This window comes from Grus americana, chromosome 1, assembly GCF_028858705.1.
Source record: "Grus americana isolate bGruAme1 chromosome 1, bGruAme1.mat, whole genome shotgun sequence".
NCBI classification, from domain to species: Eukaryota; Metazoa; Chordata; class Aves; order Gruiformes; family Gruidae; genus Grus; species Grus americana.
The window spans coordinates 11,631,760-11,651,160 of NC_072852.1; the positions used below are offsets into that span (position 1 = coordinate 11,631,760).

General features: G+C 38.8%; 1 protein-coding gene across 5 annotated transcripts in view; it reads left to right on the plus strand.

Annotated features, from left to right (window-relative positions):
* Positions 1-19,401, plus strand: part of HGF (hepatocyte growth factor) — a 62,100-nt gene that overhangs the window by 22,826 nt on the left and 19,873 nt on the right. For 4 of the 5 annotated variants that reach the window (XM_054802986.1, XM_054802975.1, XM_054803002.1 and 1 more), the window contains 4 exons: positions 824-966; positions 2,657-2,777; positions 7,477-7,595; positions 17,907-18,081. In XM_054802986.1, the coding sequence (XP_054658961.1) occupies positions 824-966; positions 2,657-2,777; positions 7,477-7,595; positions 17,907-18,081 (558 nt within the window). The remainder of the gene's footprint in view (positions 1-823; positions 967-2,656; positions 2,778-7,476; positions 7,596-17,906; positions 18,082-19,401) is intronic. The other variant, XM_054802995.1, reaches the window with a different exon arrangement.

Genomic DNA, 19,401 nt, shown 5'->3' on the forward strand with positions numbered 1-19,401 from the left:
GCAGACAATATAATGAAGGGAGAGCACAGTTTAAGTCAGCTAGGTCACTGTGAAATGACCTGATTTGTAGGACAGCAATGATGAGTGGGTCTAGAAGTAGCAGACCCTAAGGTGACAACAGTGGGGCTTGTGGCAGAACATAAAGCAAGACTGCTAAAGTGGGATCTGGGGAAATTTCTCCTGCTGAAATGCAAAGCAGTCTGTGGTTTCAGGCAGTGACAGCCTCTCAGCGCGGTGTGTCACGCTGCTCGGTCATGCTCACGCACTCCTGATGCTCAGTTCTAGCTGCTGCCTGACCGGCGATGGGAAGAGGTTTCTCTGCTTGTGGGATTTACACAGTAGGTGCACACTAAGCCCAGCTGGGCCCACTGTATGTGCACAATGTGCATACATCATGGACTCGATGTACTTTTCACCTATGCACCCAAGACATTTTTGTCCCTTGTCCAAGGGCCTCCCACCATTGTGTGAGCAGTTAGGAGCTCGTGAAGGAGAGCGCGGCGAGGGCTGGCAGGGAGTGTGCTGCTGCCTCTGGCTCTGCAGCAGATAGCTGGCTCCGGACACCCGAGGGGCAGGAGTAAAACTCGCTGGAGCAAACTATGGGCTAGACAAATTGTCCCAGATTTAGGCCATTGATTGAGTAATCCTGATTGAAGATGTGTATTTGTGTATGCACAGATATTTGGGTGTGGGCATTTGTGTAGGCAGGGTGGAGGGAGAAGGAAGCAGAAATGCGATTGTTTGTAACTGTTAGTACAAATAGTATGATTAACACTGAAGTTTGCATGCTCTTATACTGTAATGATTGTCATTTTAAAACTAGCTTTTTGCCTTCGAGCTATCGGGGTAAAGACCTGCGGGAAAACTACTGTCGAAACCCCCGAGGGGAAGAAGGAGGGCCGTGGTGTTTCACCACCAGTCCAGAGATGCGCCATGAAGTCTGCGACATCCCCCTCTGCTCACAAGGTAACCGGCACGGCTCACGTGGAAAGTTGCCTTTTCCCTGCTGACGGCAGGTAGACAGAACAGGTACGATGGAAAAATAGTTTCAGTGACACTGGCTCGGGGACTTTGGAGAAACAATAGGTGATTTCTCAGCAAGAATAACTCATGCAGCCAGAAAAGCAGTTATTAGAGAAAGAGGAGATCTTGTTATGTTCCAGTACTCTGGAAGACTCGAACAAGATTTCAGGCTCAGCAGCTTTTTTTCGGGTCACGGAGGAGGTGGAAGAATGGAAGTTGTACTGATCGCACAGACGTGACCCTTTTTTCACTTGTCTAGTCTATAGTGAATCCATTAACAATTTCAATATTACATGTGATAAATTCATCTAGTGCCATTCCATGGCAAAATCAACTTTTCTTCTTCTTTTTGATGAAAATGTAGATACCGAATTGCAGGATGAAAGCTCGGTCTAAGCATGCATTTTGTTTTTAAAATTAATACTGTAAATAAGTGAAACTTTTTATAAATCCAGTCCCATTTGACTTTCAAGACACAGAATTTGAAAGACACTTCATGTGCACCATTGCATTTGTTAACTTTTAAGTTCTGTTAACCTCCAAACTAAACTCTTAGATCTTGCTAATCAGCCAGTTCAGTTCCAGTCAATCAGCCCATTTAAATTCTCAAGATAGGATGCCTTTAATTTCCCTGCTAATGTGTCATGTGCAATAGCTGTGCGGTGGTGGGGGAAGAAAAGGGAGATGGAGGGAGGGAGGAAGAGAATGATTTATGAGGAGCTTGAAAATCTATTAAAAGCTATCATTTAAAGATCAATTTAAGTGAACTTCAAATGGGATAAGACCTGGAGCTCACTGCAGGATGAAGACCTTGGTAGCGGATGTTTTGACGGAAGGGTGAGATCTGTAATTGCATAAATTAGTATTTACTAAGTGATGCTTCGTTACAATTACTCTAATTAGGGGGCACTTGAGAAATGTGTCTATAGTTAATTATGGTGAATTTATTTTATATTTTAAGACTTCTCATTCTAAATTGTGAAGCATATTTTCTCCAACAGTGATTTCAAATCCCTTTGGTAGCTTTTGCCCACTCTTCCTCCACCCCCCACTTTCCCAAACCATGGCTGAAAATGTATCATACTTTAAGCTGCCAAAAAGAATTAGTATCGAAAAGAAACAGTATCATATGTAGCTGAAAGTGCTGGGAATTTAAAGAGACAGACTGTTCTGCATGAAATTGTGATTCAGCCATTATTCTGGACTTAAACTTGCACTGTTATTATACTATGACTTAGAGTGATTTAGAATAATGAATGCTACTTAATTAGAAAATATCATCTCTAAAAATACTCCTTCCTTAGATGTGTCTCTCTCTCTTACTAACCATAGGCAAGGTTAAAAATCTGCTAGGAACATGAATGCCTCTAGCAGTTCGCACCTACCTGCCTCGAAACCATAAGTGCCCTATAAAGTGATACCAAGTGTAAGCATCTGGCTTAAATCTAAGAAAGAGATGTGACTCTATTCCAAAGGACATGTCCCATACCAACCTAACAGATATCATTTTTTTCTACCTCTCTAGATTGGTTTCAGTTTATAACAGCAGGGATATAATTTAATTTTTGAAATTTTTTTGTGTGCTACAAGTCATCAGCATAATAAATGACTAGTACATATTTTTTTTTCCTAGTTGAATGCATGACCTGCAATGGAGAGAGTTACAGAGGGCCAATGGATCACACCGAGTCAGGCAAGGAGTGTCAGCGCTGGGATCTTCAGAGACCACACAAGCACAAATTTCGTCCAGAGAGGTAACCCCTCCTCCCTCCCAAGCAAATCCATGTGGTTATAATTTGAAAATCGCACACGTTCCGGAACCAGTTGGGCAAAATCAGCATTATTGAACTGAAATTTGTGGAGTTCACTAGCTTTAGTTCCTTGAGCTTGTGGCCCATGGTGTGTGCAGCCTGGCTACAGTCACGATGGAGATGCAGGACGGGTACTAGACGCTATTTTGTGCAGTTGTGACTACATCCCATGGCCGAGTAGTGCAGTGATGTACATGTGCTGCATTAATTGATCAAAATTGCCTCCCTAGCTTCATTGACAGTAAAAAATTAACCTCCGAATGTTTCTGTATATGCTCTTAGGCAGCTTCAGTCAGCTTAAAATACCTCAAAGTAATCATAAAGTAAATAATGATTAAAAATCATACATTTTTGTTAGAGTTCTTGACACAATTAGTGAATATAAACTTGCAACATTGTTAAGTCAGAGTATGCTCCTTTTTTGAAATACTTAACAGTTTTAAAGCTGTGGTCTTCTGTTGTAATCAGGTTTAAGCAGCCGATTTGTTTGACCAAAATGTTTGCCCACTACACTTTTTTTTTCAGCCTGGCAAAGGAGTTCATCATTCTGTTTAGCATTTTATGCACATGGATTTATATTTTAGACTTTTTTCTTTTTTTTAATTTAGGCATAGATACATAATGCCAAAAGATGAGTCAGAAATAGCAAGACAAATTGCATCCCCATTAGGGTTTGTCCTAGAGGGTAAAATTCACCCCACCACAAAGGGTCATCTATAATACACCCCTTTGGAAGGATTTTGTGTGGGGGTTTAGGCCACACAGGAGGGCCTTTGTGTTTCTCTTAAACTGGACTAAAGTTTCATTTTAGTTTTACTCTGGATTTTGGATTAACTCCATTTATAAAGTGTATTGAATAAACTTAAATTGCCAGAGGAAGACTGCAAGAATCAACAATCTCAGAATGATTGAGACCTTCCACTGAAAGTACGTCTATACATGTTCAAGTGTTCTACTAAACAAAGCATCATTTTTATACTCAGAAATATGGGTACTGGTAGATTTTAGAAAGCATGATTATTCAGCAAAACATTAAGTATCTGCACTTCTGGAGTTTATGTGTTATAACCTCTTTTTCCTCCTGGCTCAGATGATCTGCTTCATGAATAATAGCAGGCTCTCCCATAGTTCTGCTGCAATAAATATTTTGTATTAGCAGACTGGGACTGAAGATAATCTGTTTCTGAGTTTTGCCATGCACTTGCCGTGCAGTCTAGAATAAGTCACAGAAAGAATTCTGTTCCTTGGGAGTGAAATGTTTATTAAATGTCTGGGTACAAACAATAGTAATTTTACTATCAGGAGGAAATTTCTTTTTTCCATTAATTTTGGCTTGTTTGTAAAATGACTTTTCAGACTAACTGCCGTCTGACAAATGATCATCTTCGTCCTTGAAAGATTTCCTTCAGAAAATGTCTTCTAGAGAGTTTTCAGATTGTAATAAAAATACATTTTACTGAAAAAGAACTAATCCAGATTGAGCTGATCTGTATGTGCTTTCAGAAGAGTAACTGGGTCCAATATATTTCTAATACACTGATGTTAATTAACTTCATGGAATGGTCACTAAAGGTAGTGACAAATATACTTTGATTATACTAGCTTTTAAAATGTTGTGGGCTTTGGTTTGTTTTGGTTTTTTGATAGTCATTTAAGTTGAAAATAAGAGAAGAGGTCTGGAACAAATGACCCATTAAGATACAGCAGTCTCTCTAGAGGGTTATACTTTACATATTGGGGTAACGTGAATAACCTGCAAACCAGGAAGGACTAGCTGGACAGATTTAAACTTATTTTCATTTATGGATTCATCAGGTGCAATGACAAAGAAAGGTAAAACTAGTAATCTTTTCAAATGCTTCAACCTGCTGTTGGACAATGCTTTCAGCTCAGGGTGAATATATCTCCCTTTTCCTTTTTTGTCACCTCGATGAACAGTTCCACATTTATTCCCTTCAGAGGTCACTTACTGAAGAGAATTGATACCTGTTTACTTAGACATGATGGAAGCTAGCAGTAGGAATCCCCCAGACAACTCCTGCATGACCTGTTTTTAGCTATTAGTGGATGCAGAACTGTATTCTGAAGCTCCAGTTCTCTTGTGTGCTCCTCATGGGCAGGATTATGCCTCAGTATGGAAGGAACATCATTGAAGATAATGACTTCGTTAGGCATTAAGCAGAATAGCGAAGCAGCAGTTCTCTTCTGCTTGTATTTTCTGCTCAAAATCAAATATGCTGTGAAAATAGGTACTTATTGCATGGAGGAAAGTAAGGTTGAAGTGTAGTATCAGAGTTGAATAACTCTGGGTATCCTTTTACTAAAATACACTGGGTTATATCTCTTGCATGCAAATTTACTTTATATAATATCATTTCCAGTCCTTCATTTTTTAAAAAACAAAAAGAAGGGGAAAAGAAATATTGGTGAAGAGTTTTAGACACTAAGTTTCAGTTTAGTTGCAGCAGAGCTAGATATCAGCATCTATCTCTTTAAAGAGAATAAATGTTCTCTCTTTGTCTAACACTCTTTTCTTCCTCCCCCCCCCGAAACTAAGCAAAAGTCTTGATGTTGCCACCAGATGTGTATCTTAATGTTTCGTTTCAGCTTCAGCAGTGAAGTACAGCTACCGCAGTTTTGGGGTGGGGAAATATGTAGGGTTCTGAAAGATCTTGGAAACCTCAGGGTATTTGTTGGGTCCAAGCAAGAAGTCTGTGCCTGAGTGTCCTGCCTGAAGGAGGAGTGTGCAGAGGAAAGGGATGAGCTCTCACAAAATCCTCCACAGTCTCACTGTTGAATTGTGTGGGACACTTTGAAGCCCTGTTGTTTATCTTATTCCTAATATTTGTGTTTTAAAGGTGTTAGCTGACCTTTTCTGTAGGAACTGAGGAACTGTTTCTTGTTGGATATGAAGGAAGGCAGAAGCGTGCCTGATCATTGTGGGAAGAATCAGACTGGGAAGGCTGTTGTTGCTCTAGAAAAGGGCACATAAATATAGTAGGTGGAAAGATATAGTTCAGAGACACTACTCCATCCCGCAAAGACACTCAAAGCTTGATCCTGGAAGAACAGTTACATCTCTACTTAAGTTTTAGTTAGTAAATAACACATATTTGACATACTATGGGACCATATCATACAGTATTAGGAAGGACAGAGCATTCAGTGCTATGAAAAACATTTGTCTTCTAGAAAGTGGATTCTTCACATCCCCAGTTGTTTTGAATGGATTTTGGAAGCTATGACTGCAGATACCTTGCCATTCCTGAACTCACCTTTGTTCCCAGGTAGTGCCATGGGCCCTCCATTGGTACATGACATGGAGCATGTGCTACCAACATCAAAGCTCATCACTGCGCCTACCATCTTGTTTTCTGCTATATTGTTAGCCCATTAACTGTTTTCTTGTCAAATCCTTGGACACAATTTGTTCCTTTACAGTTTCTCTTCTACCTAGTAGAAAATAGGATACTGCTGCTAGATCTGAAACTACCGCATTCTTGACTGCCCTTGATGTCTCAGTTTGGTGAGGTTTCTCCTTGGTGGTGGTTTTAGTGTTTTGTGGTTTTTTGTTTGTTAATTAGGGGTTTTTAAATTGTACTTAAATATTATCCCTGTCCCTTGTATAGATGAAGGAACCTGATTTTTCCCAAGGAATGGGAAATCAAGTTGTAAAAGCATCCTAGCAAAAACACACGCTTGTAAATCATATTTTCCTCTGCCTGTGCGAAACACATCTGCTTGCAGTTGTAAATGGGTTCAGGTTCCCAGGTAGTTAACTTTATTGTTCTCTTACATACTTTTCATGTTTCCCTCAGGGGCAAATCTACTTTTTTGTTTCTTTTACAAATATGTTTCAATAAAACTGGAAAGCCAAGACAATTCGTATTCACTGGAGGAAAAAAAGTATGCATTTATGTCTTTCTCTTTAAGTTTATAGAATTTCATATGGCACATTTATACAAAAAGACCCTTCTTATCTTGAATATCTGCCTGACTGTTCAATGATGGCAGTAGGAACATGGAAACAATTGAATGGCACAATAGTTTGAAATCTTAATGAGATAAAGTGAGACGGAAGTTAATTCCCTATTTTTCTCTTTTTTCCCCCCAATGCTTGAAATGAGGGCATGACCTAGAATGAGCTCTATTACAAAAATGGAGCTATCATTAGTATCACAGCTATTACAAATAGCTTCCAGTTTGAACCCAGGGCTGTTGCACTGAAGAACCTGTTTTCTTAATGAGCCCAGCATGCCAGACAGTGTTTATATAATCCACACTTAATTGGCTGTTTCAAAAAAAACCCGAGTGGCTTTAGAGTCTGGTCATCAGTTGACAGACACAAGAGCAAAAGTTTAACAATTAGCAGAGTTACCCCATCCGGTATCCTGTGCATTAGCACAGCAGGGAATCCCCTCAGTGGAGGTCTGATTCTGCTGCATATTTGGAAAGAGATTTTATGTTATTAACTTTCTAAGAGTGTTAAAGAGTATCTGCACCCATCTCACAGGATCAGATTGAAGGTTAATGGGAACTGGTTCTTTGCCTCTGCTGACGACGGTCCTTTAAGTACCTTGCACAAGCCTGTGCAGTGTTGCCAGGAAGACTTCTCTGACACGTTTCTCGTTGTGGTTTGCAGATATCCTGACAAGGGCTTTGATGATAATTACTGCCGCAATCCTGATGGCAAGTTGAGACCATGGTGCTACACTCTTGACCCTAACACCCCCTGGGAGTTCTGTGCAATTAAAACGTGTGGTGAGTTCAAGCAAAATTTATTACTTCCTTTTCCTTTCCAAAATCTGGACATGTATAGTTCAAGCAATATGGAACCACAGCTACTTCATTCATTGCAGTTCACTGACTTTTAAAATGTCGTTTCCAAAGAGGGTCTCCTTATAAAGACATTATATTTAATCTGGACAGGAAATAAAAGTGTTGTGTGTTACTTAGCACTGGAATATGTGTGTATCTTACGTACAGGAAATTGCATTAAAATGTAGGAAAATCAAGAACTAAAAGAGTGAGGCAACATCATCATGAAGATCACATGTACAGTATTAGTTTGGCCATGCTGGGCATCAGCATTACAATTTGTGAGTAGATGCATGCACAGCTTCCCTACTCAGTGCTCTCTGTGTCGACAGCCGCTCGTTGCTTTGTTTTCCTCTTGCACATTGTGTGGTTCTAGGCCTCGGTTCCTGCATACCATTCAGCCTTGTGCTGCAGACAGAATTATTAATTTCCCCATAAGTTTCCCTGTGATACTCAGCGCTTCAGTATCAAAGCACTCCATAGGCAATTAATTTCTTTTCATATGTCAACTACAAGGTGGTGGCTTTTGTTATCCTTACTTTACAGACAAGGAGTTGAATCAAAGTAACATTAAGGCACACAAATACTGGATGCCCATTTTGAGATGCTTTAGTTCAGAATTTTTAGAGAATTCTGCAGCATATTCTATCTTCAAAGCCCAGATCCTCCTAGCTCTGAAAGCTCTGTTCTACTGATAGTTCGATGTCTTAAATGAGCAGTACAGGGACAATAAGAAAGGTAAAACTATTGAACGTTCCTTAAAAACTTGGGTAAAGTCATTTTTATAGACTTTCATGGTAATTCTGGGGCTGAGGCAGATGGCAGAATTAAGTTTTGTTGGGACACGTTTTAATCAGGAAACCGAGATTTGCATCCCTGAAATTCCTTGCCTCATTCACAGCTTGTGGGATCTACAGGTGATAGTCTCCTCTCCTATCTCCTATGGTTCTCATTGCCACATCTGATGTCCATGTTTTTGCCCTTAGTGAACTGAAAACCTGTGAAATAATCAATGTACAAGCATGACATTAAAGGCAGTCTCGTAATACCTAGGCAGGTTTTTTTAATTCTCTTTCCTCAAAATACTTTGTTTATAAAATCTTGGGAGGAAATGCAATTTCTGAAAACAAGGCATGACCTTGACTGAATCCATACTGTAGAAGCCTGTCAGCCTCGTGTGCCCCAGCCTTGTGGCAGAGCCTCCAGGAATACAGGCAGAAAAGGGAAAACAGTATTTTTGGATTTTCCATGAAGTAGAGGCAAAGGGAAGCTTCTAAAACTGCTCAGTGAAACTCAGTGTCATGTTAGCTCATGAGAAAGTCAGTTTCTCTTAGATCTGCAGTTTTAGAAACTGCAGTTTCCTTTGTTGTCCTGCTTCAATTATGACCAAAATTAAGTGTTAAAAAGAATCCTCGAAACCAGACACTATGCTTTTCATCTAGCTCGAAGTGTTACTTCAGTAGGCTTATGTCATTGTAAAATTCATTTGGCTGTCTTGGGAGGACAAGAGAAGAAGAGAATAGATTCTATTAAAAAGAACAATAAAGCTCACCTGGAACTGGCATTACGTGAGAATTCAAAAAAGAGAAGAAAAAAAACAAACCAAAATAATAATAAGTATAAAAGGAGAGGGTTTTAATGACTGTTTCATTTTTAGTGTTCTCTGTATTCTTTTTGTTGTTGTTGTTGTTGTTATATGAACCAAGATAAAACATTATTGGGCTATCTGAAATCTAGATAAAATAGAGACAGTAGTGGATCTTACAAAAAGTCTTTTTCCATAGCGTAATCCTGTATTTTTCCTATAGAGTTGGCATATATATAAATACTGAGGCGGGGGTGGGGGGGGGAAGAGGGAATGGCTCTGGCATAAATGTTTATGTGTGAGCAGTTGCTGCCTAAAGAGGGAAGCATGGGATTCCTCATCTTCACTTGGAATTCATACCAAACCAAATTATGCTGTGTTTTCTGCTTCCACCACCAATAGTACAGAATTTTCACTCCTTGCTTGTTCTTGGCTTAAGCCAGTGTAATGTCGTGGAGCATCAGTCACTTTTATCAATTAGTCAATTGTTTGAAATCCAGAGGTTGAGTAAGAATACTCTTAGTGTACTTCCTGATGCGGAGTAATGGAACTTATCCTGCACTATCATATGTCATTGTAAATCTAGTATAAGGTAGTTAAAACTAGCAAAACTATTCCACTGTGAAAAGATGGGGTTAATTTGCCACTTTGGGCAATGCCTGTAATCAGGTTCTCCAGAGACGAAAGAAACTTAGCAGGACTACTGCTTGTTTTGTGTCAGGCACCTATTAAATCACACCCATGTTGAAAGTCTTGCCTGTGAACTACAGTACTAATTCACGTAATTGTATCTACAGTTTTTGATACTCTTTGATAATGGAAAATGTTCAGTCTTTCCCCATTGGGAACACAGTCTTGTTTAGCTCTGTAACTGAATTGTCCTTCCAATTTTTTAGATAATTCATTAAGTTGGGGGTGGTTGTTGGTTTGGATTTTTGGTTTGTGTTTTTTTGATGTGTTTGTTTTTTCTTTAAACTAAACTGTGCTGCCTACATTTCTCTAATTATTAGATAATATATGAGTCATATGTATCATACTAGATCTCTTCTTTTCCCCTGGTAGAAGTGTTTTCATTACGAAAAAAAATATTCCTAAGTTACAGCTGACTGTTTCACAAATGCAACTTTTATAAACCTTTATCCTTTGGCATTTCCTGAGCTGATGTGTCAGTGTTCTGAGGATTCACATCTGGCTTTGTTGGTCACGTAAGCTTACAGTCCATGCAACGTTCAGGATCTACAGTCTGGCCTGAGCTTTATAAAATAGTTGGGTGGGAGATCTTCTGCAAACCACTGTAATGTCACCTCTGTCTACTCAAGTCACAATTAGAGTCTTGAAGAAAAGGTACTATCACCAAAATGAAATTAAAAAGAAAATAAATAATATAATGATTTGAACGTTGTGATGAAAGCCTTTTGTCTCATTTCTTGGGAAAAGTTGACCGAATTTACTAGAAATTCTTTCTTTCATCTTCAAGTAGAAAGTATATTAAGATAGGAGGAAATTTCACATGGAAAACTGTATTTTCACTGCAGTAAACTGTAGATCTTTGGAAATTACTGAAGCAATCTATATGAGGAAGAATACAAAAGTAGTGGTCTTGAAAGTGCTTAATCCAGCAGATATTTTTGTTGATGTTTTGCACAAGCATATGATATTGCCCTCTACATAAGATGTGATGCTGCTCACTGCTTTCCTTTATAACCCAGAGAGAGGGAATTTATCACTGATACTACTGGTATATCACCAGCTCGGTAACCAGAATACCAACACAAAATCTGAGAGCCCTGTTTTCAGTTTTCTGTCCTTCTTGAGGCGCATAGAAAAACTGTTTTCCCACCTCCTAGGAGGGACCCCAAAACACTAGGCCATTCTGGATTTCAGTGGCTGCTCCGTTTTCTGAAGCTGTGGCTGTGTGCAATCTCGGTGCACTAAAAAGAGAACATCATGAGTTATATGTCTTTATAGCTTTGTGGTTTGGATTCTCAGACAGGTTTTTAATTCCTGTGCTGAGGACTGTTTATATATTTTACAAGAAATACTAATTAGAAAAAATGCTTTGCAAATCCAAGTCCTTGGACCATATACAAAAACGTAGGTGTCCTCTCTTTGGGGGAGTGACCGCAAGGCAGCATGCTGCTTGTGGCTTTTGCTACATGTCATGAGTGCTAGTACGCTCTATAGCCAAACTGCTGACAACAGCTCATATACAAAATTTTCGGCAAAAAAGTCAGTGGAAGGAAGCATTCAGAAAATAAATATGTTTTTAAGACTGAAGAGACAGGAGGGCATTGTAACTTTATTTCCAAGCACAGAAGGCAGCATAAAACATTGTGGCATACAGCCAGGGCTGTGAGAAAGAGATGACAGGAGCAATTAGGGATTAGAGATGGCTCAAGCTGCAAAAATTGGATCTGGATTAAGACTTCAGGGACCCCAGGATTGGTTTGAAGTTGCTCACATATGTGTCTGTGGTTTTGGCTAGAGACAATTTTTAGTTAGAAGAGAGGATAAAAGGACAACTATAACAGCAATAAAGAAGTGTAGGATGAAATGAAGAAATGGAAGCAGTGACAGCAAATATGAAAAAAATAAAATGACTATTACTTTGGCATGAATAAGGACGTGGACTACAGGGAAGACAGGAGTGGGGAGCTAATACTGCTTTTAAAGAAAAATGAAAAGAATTGCTGCACTTCTGTGGATGAGCTATAGGGCAGAGGGGTGCTGAGGCCCAGGAATGAGGAAGCTCTGTATGTCAGTCATTTGAGAGCTGCAGAGCTACACCGAATTATTATGGTTAAGACAGTGTTTGGTTGCTGCCTACCTGATTTCCAGTCAACCCAGCTGATTTTACCTTCGATTTAGCCTTTGCTGTCAGTACTCCTAGGCAATAGGCAGTGGTGACTGGAGACGAAAAGCCCTGAGAGAATTCAGTAAGGGTCTGGGTTTGATGGGAAAGAGCAAGTAATGAAACACCAAAATTGAGAGTCTTGGTGTAAAATGAACCATTGCAGTGTGCCTATAATTTTTGGGTAAGCAAAGAATCATCAATATTAGATTACTCATCCTTCAGAAGCAGAGATTTCAACTGCCCATTTGAATGTGAAGTTCTGATTAAAGAGTTATTTGTTGAATCATTGTATGTAAACAAAGAAAAGTGCCACTCACTTTAAGCTTAATATTTATATAAGATAAAGATATCTATAGAAAGGAGGCAGTGAAAAGAGGCTGATGTTTAGTAGTTGATAAAGTGCTACCTTCCACCTCGCTTCACACAGAGGCGTAGCAGAGGTCCAACATGCATTGTCTATGCAACAGCTTAATCTACATTTCCTCAAAAAGGAGCCTTCTCACATCCTTTTCATAATTTCTGTGATAGTTTTGAAAGTGAGATTTAAAAGCTCTGAGCCTGCAGAGAAGTCTTAATGGTGAAAATTTGGATCTAGATTTTTTTTTTTTTTTTAAATGGATTTAAACTAAAAATTGTTTGGCTTTAAAGCTTAGTTGTAGATGTTAGAACAATCCAGAAAGATATGTCCATGCTCAAGGACAGTTGAACTGTAGGTGTGCAGTTTTTAGGTGACAATGAGTTCTTCAGTACTGTTATTGAGCTTGGGTCTAATTTATTTCTTCACTTTCTCATATGTTTTTACTGAAAAAAACCCCAAACACTGCAAATCAGTGGGGTTTTTTTTAACCATGTTTCATATACTGTGTGGTAGTACATTGAAACTTGTGGAAAGAAAAAACTTTCACTATCATACAACCCAGAACTGTAGATCGTATTGCTTGAGGTAGGGATGCCCAGAGCAGCGTAACTGAGCATGAGCAGCTTCTCCCAACACTGTCGCTCAAGCTTCTTACTGATGTTTGCAGAATTGCACAGACCATGTTTAATGAGGACTTTGCTGTGTTTAGAACACTTTCTTCACTGGGTTAGGCACCTCTTATCTTTTAGAATCTACTTTTAAAAATCTTTTGTTACAAATCAGGGCACATTTGCCTTTTGTTGACTGACACACTAGGAAGGACGCTGCAACAATATAAGCAAAAGTAGGAATTTTCCTGATGAGGTAATTTAGGACTCTGCTCCTTTTCCAACTATATCTTTTTCCAAAAATACATAGATAGTCTTACCATGAAAGAACATGAATACTCCAGCAAAATCCCTACCTTCTTTTAAGTCAGTAGGAGTTTCACTATTGACCTACAATTTGCGCAGGATTTTCTTCTGGGTCATTGGGATTAAAGACAGAAATAGTACTCGAAGCGGTTACTTCAGCTGTAGAATGACTCAAGGCCCCTGCTGATTCCCTCATGCTGGCATTACTGTGAGAACCAGAACTTAGAAGACTATCTGTGGCTTTACACATGAAGCTCTGGATAATGTTTCATCTCTTTACTTAAGCATCTATGAATGCATGAGCTGGCCCTTTATTAATAAAGTTATGTATTTTAAAGTATCAAAGTCAGGAGGGTTTTATGGATAAAAGGAATCTTTTGCATGATTGCAGTTTGTTTAGGGACTTCAGAGTGAACACATGAAGGTGGAAATACTACTAACAGGAAATCCTCAAGTAGCTGTCTGAATTACATAGTTAATTTGAGACATCAAGAATACCAAAAAAAAAAAATTACAACACAGTTCAAAAGTAGCAAAATGCTGCTAGACAGTTACCAAATTCTTCTGTTCAAAATGAAGTTTCATACAGGAATAAGAAGTGATATTTAATTAATAATTCATAACTAGTCTTTTATAAGGTGATATTTTGTGTGATCTTCCTTTAACTATACTTTTTATCTCAGTTCAGAATTATTAAAAGCTGACCTGGAACAAAAGAAAAAAAGATACTTCTAATATGAAATTAAAGTACCTGCCTGCACAGTAAGGGTTGCTTATTGCACTTAAATTCATCTTCTAACTTAATTCATAATGGCTTTCTTATTGGAACAAGCCCTTGGAGTTGCAGGTCTCAATTTATATTTTAGAGGAATTGGTAGGATAAGGATGGGAATTCAGCCTTATTGATATTTAGCTTCATCTTGTTTCCACCTTGTAAGAGGACTGGTGACTGTGGTCTCAGGACTCTTTCAGCAGTGCTCTGCACTTCTGATGTTCATGGTCAGTTATTAAACTTTAGATGATTGGCTATGTGGGTGACAAGAGTAATTAGCCTCAAGAATAAGACCAGTACTGAATGGAGATGACTATTTAAGTTGTAGGCTTGGACAATCTCAGCACTTCTTAAAGTTTGGCAACTGCCTTCTGGTCTGCAGAGCACCTCTGTAACATCCGGTGAGGCAGGCACCACTGTACAAGCTGTCGCATGCCCCTGCGCGCATCCAGCCCAGCTTTCGGTCGCATGAACAGGGAGACTGTTCCCATAGTGCCTGTTTGTGGAAATCACCAGCTGAATGAAGGATTTCTTGAGCCTTTTTAGATACTTTTTGAGCTTTCTCTGAAAAACAGAATGGGTGTTCTGGTTTTGGCTGGGATAGAGTTGATTTTTTTCCTAGTAGCTGGTAGTATCGTGTTTTGGTTTAGGACGAGAATAATGTTGATAACACACTGAAGCTTTAATTGTTGCTAAGCAGTGTTTACACTAAGTCAAGGTTTTTCAGCTTATCATACTGCCCTGCCAGCAGGTTGGCTGGCAGTGCCCAAGAAGCTGGGAGGGGACGCAGCCATATGACGTCATGGTCAGTGTACAAACTTGGGGGAAGCTGGCTGGGGGCCACCATGGCTCGGGGACTGAGTGGGCATTGGTCAGTGGGTGGTGCACAATTGTATTGTGCATTGCTTGTGTATTCTATTATTATTAATTATTAATTTTATTATTTTCCCTTCCTTTTCTGTCCTATTAAACTGTCTTTATCTCAACCCATGAGTTTTACTTTTTTTTTTTCCTCTTTTTGTGAGTCTCTCCCCCATCCCACTGTGGAGGGGGGTGGGGAGGCGAGTGAAGTTCTGTGTGGTGTCCAGCTGCCTGCCAGGTTAAACCACAACAACGGAAGAGGTTGCTTCTGAAGGCACAAGCCTTCATAATTTCAGAATAAAGTTTCAGAAATATCTTTGGGTCTCATTTTTCATGTTTGAAAATGAGACATTTGTAGGAAATGCAGGTGGTACAGTAAAAAGAGTTTGGGGAGAGTTCTGTGGACCTTTTGGAATTATAGAATTGCTTTGTTAATTCAAATAAAGATATTTTAGTGATCCTCTTCATCACTAGAATTCTTATTGAGAGCTGCCACAAAGTAGTAGCAGCAGCTAATCCATCACACATTGCAGATTTTGAAATAATTTATCTCTTAGCCATTATAATGTAAGTCTTTCCAGGAGAGGCTTGGCTGTGCAAATATTCATGACAATGTGAAAGTTAAGCTTGTTTGGTTCCTTTAAACAGAACATTTTGACATGGGCAAATTGTTGTAAAATCTGATCTACAGATAGAGGTCACTGTACAGACACGTAGTGTAAGGTTTAGCAGTGAGCTGTGTATCTGTAGGTAAATAAAAAGGAACGCTTTGCAAAACAGCTCTATGGCCTTGCTTAAACTGATGCATTAGTTATGTCATTTCAGGGTTGTGATTTAAAACAACAACAACAACAAAACACACAAAGATAAATAAACGCCAACCTAATTACTTTTTTCCCTAGTAGGACTGAGTACAGAGTAGGTGTACTATACAGTTCATTACAGTTGAAATAGTAACTTCTTGTGTATAAATGTCTGTGTAATAGCTTGTATTAGGTTGAATTTTTATGCATTGTTTCTATTATTTAAGAAGACTTTTTGCTAGAGTTATATAGTTGTAATTTATTGATTTACTTAGGAAATATTATGCAGCCAGGATGCCATATATATGCTGAAATTTATCATGGTGTGTAACTTTTTCTCTTCCAAATTGTACACCACATCTCTTTCATTTATAATAAAAGCGTTGCATAAATTTTTTTAAAAGACTAATCTATATTTGAATGTGGCACAGCAATGTCCAATCCAACAGTTTAGGAGCTATCTTAGAATATAATTCCAGTTTGTTTTCATATATTAGTGATGATGGAAACATGAAATATGCAGCTATGTCTTTCTATTAGATGTCCAAATTTGTCTTTTTGTTGTCCAATTACTTATGAATTGAATAATAATGATTAAAAATATAGTTACTAACTGCAAGCCTGTTTGATGAATCCACCAGAAAGGGTGCATTTGTCAGCCTGCAGAAGCCTTCTCGTGATACTTGTAGTGCAATGTCTTTTTGACTTTGGAATGAGCTTGGATCTCACAATCCCAATGAAACAGGACAATCTTTGCAGACAACGTGCAAAGGAAGGACAGGAAACTCATTTGACTGTGAAACACTGATGTAAAAATATCAACCAGATAAAGAGAAAAAGGGAAATTTTCTCCAGCACGGAGAAATGTATAATTCAACTGCAAAACTTGATGTTATCATCTGACAGGGAAGTGATCTTTAATGTAGAAGATTAGACAGCAAATCAGCCAAACCCATCTGTTATGACATTTGGTTTCCTTAAGATCCGTATTCTCTGCAAGTTCATAGAACTGGCTGAAGTTACCAGGAATGAACTATATTATGAGTAACACACAAATATTGTTCTAATCACTGGACCATTTGAAGAAAACTAATTTTAAAACTTTATTAATATACTCATTGCTGGCAACTAATACTTTTTAAAAGGTAATTAATAAAATTAGTCTTGTGAACAATAGCAATTATCAACAGATGGCCAGTTACTTACAAAAATAGTGTGTTGGGAGCTTTTTGGGACATTGTAGAAGTGTTGTTCTTATTGTAGTGTATTTAGTTTTGTACTACTTTGTATATATCTGATGCAATATCTGTGCAATTAATTTGCAATTATGAAAATTGCATAAGAAATAAAAAGAGACTTTCAAGTTACATGAATGAGTCATTTAAAAAAACCCAGTTTTTCTGAATTTAGTTCAAGACAGCCCACACCAGGGTGAATGCAGAGAATATCAACATCTGTAAAAGATCTTGAGTCTGATGAATTTGTTGGTCTTTAAAACATTTGTCTCTCTGTAGAGAATACTGATCTTTGATTTCCAAAAGTTGGGCTGCTTTTTTTTAGCTGTAACTATATGAGGCATAAAAAGAGAAGCTTCAAGGAGGATTTAGCACATTATTTTACACTAGGATTTATCTTTTTTTTTTTTTTAATCTGCTTTTTTTTTTTTTCCTGTGACTTGATATTCTGGGAATTGTTTGGAGAAAACCAATGGAGTTTTAATCCTGCAAACATGTATTAACATGTTTAACAGTGTGCACATGGGTGGTCACTCAGTTTTGTAAAGCTAAGCAAATGAGAAAATATTTGCTGAACTGGAAAGTGTAACCAAGAATATCTCCTGACCTTCAATGATATAGCATAGGCCAGGTGTCTCACTAAACAAAAGCTCTTTGCCTGCAAGCAGACAAACTAGCATAAGGTCTAACACCTATTTCAATTTCATGGATGTTGTGAATGTGAAATTTATTCTGTAAAAGACATCAGATTGGGAATTTCACCAAAGAACTCCAATTACCACAATTTGAACTGCAATGTAGAGTTCAAACCTGACATCCTGAGCCAGGCTCAGTTGAGAAAATGAAACAGCACTTCTTCTCTGGCTCTGCAGATGAAAGCGTCGTGAACAGCACGGAGGCAGCAGCTGAGACGTCAGCGTGCATTCAGGGTCAGGGTGAGGGTTACCGTGGCACGGTCAACACCATATGGAGCGGGATCCAGTGCCAGCGGTGGGACTCCCAGTTTCCTCACCAGCACAACATCACTCCCGAGAACTTCAAGTGCAAGTGAGTAGACATGTGGGTATTACTGCAGTGGGAAACGAGCTTGGTTTGCAAATGTTTAGAAATTTATACCATCAAAGCAGTCCATAGGATCTCTGTCCCTGCTCTGGGACCTGATGCATTCACTCTACTTGCTGATGCTGAAAACTAGTTCCCATGTTCAATGGGAAAATCAGTTCTTCAGATCTCAAGATATTAGTTCTAGATCAACCTGTGTTAAACTATAGAGGTTTTTATGAACTTTTTCTTCAAGCACGAATTCACCAACTTAATTGATTGTGAAGTGTATGGATGTTTTCCAGACTGGGACCTGAATCCCAATAGTGCTGGTACATTACTATTGTTTTTCTTTCATGGAGGTAAGTACTTTTTTGCAGTTTGGTTACTGACTTTAACTTAATATGTCCTAAATGTTACCTAAGTGTAATCTCCTCGGCAATACTTGACATTTATAATATTTGACAAAACTTATTTTCCATCTTTTAAATCCTTTTTCTGCCTCATGATTAAATGTACTTGCATGAATAGGACTTCTTTTACCTGAAGGACCACTGGTCATCTAACTTTCTGTACAGTTCATAAACTCCCCAAGTGGGGAAAATCTACTTATTTCAGGCAGTTACCTTAATCATGCTCTTTCAGCCCTTTTTTCACTGAGCATAGAGGAAACCTAGCTTATCTGCATGGACCCAAAGCCCAGTTTGTACTACTTTACTGATGGCTAAATATCAATCTGGGCTTCTGCTGGAATTTAATAGTGTAAATCTTTCAAGGTAAAGAAAAGATTCCAGTCTGAGTCCGGATTATGTCTCCAACAACAGCTTGTTTGAGCAAAACAGTTAGGTTTGTTGCCTTAATCCTTTCACTGCTATTGTTCAGTTTATTGATCAAATACCGTGCATTGTAACACATTACTGAAAATATAACAGTCATCATCATAATATAAACCAGGACTGACCCTGAGCCTCCTCTGTCAGCCTCAGGACCGCCTTGAATTTACCTGGAACTTACCAGTGCTCGAGCCTGATCCCGCAGGTTTTTCTCAGACAAACCACCACCAAAACCAATTTGGTCTGTACCTCTGTAACGCTGGTGCAGGATTTGGCCCTGGTGCAGTTTTAACCATGTTCCTATCAGTGTAAAGGGGCTAACGATGTTAGGACTGCTTATTCAACTGGTGCTTGAGGGCGCAGTGGCTGTTGAGGCCAATAGCTTGAGTAATATCAACAGAACCGCTGGTACGACCGTTCAAAACTCACATAAGTAAGAATTACAGTACTAGGCCCAGTCTTTCCATAGTACGGGCCCACTTATCAGTAAGTG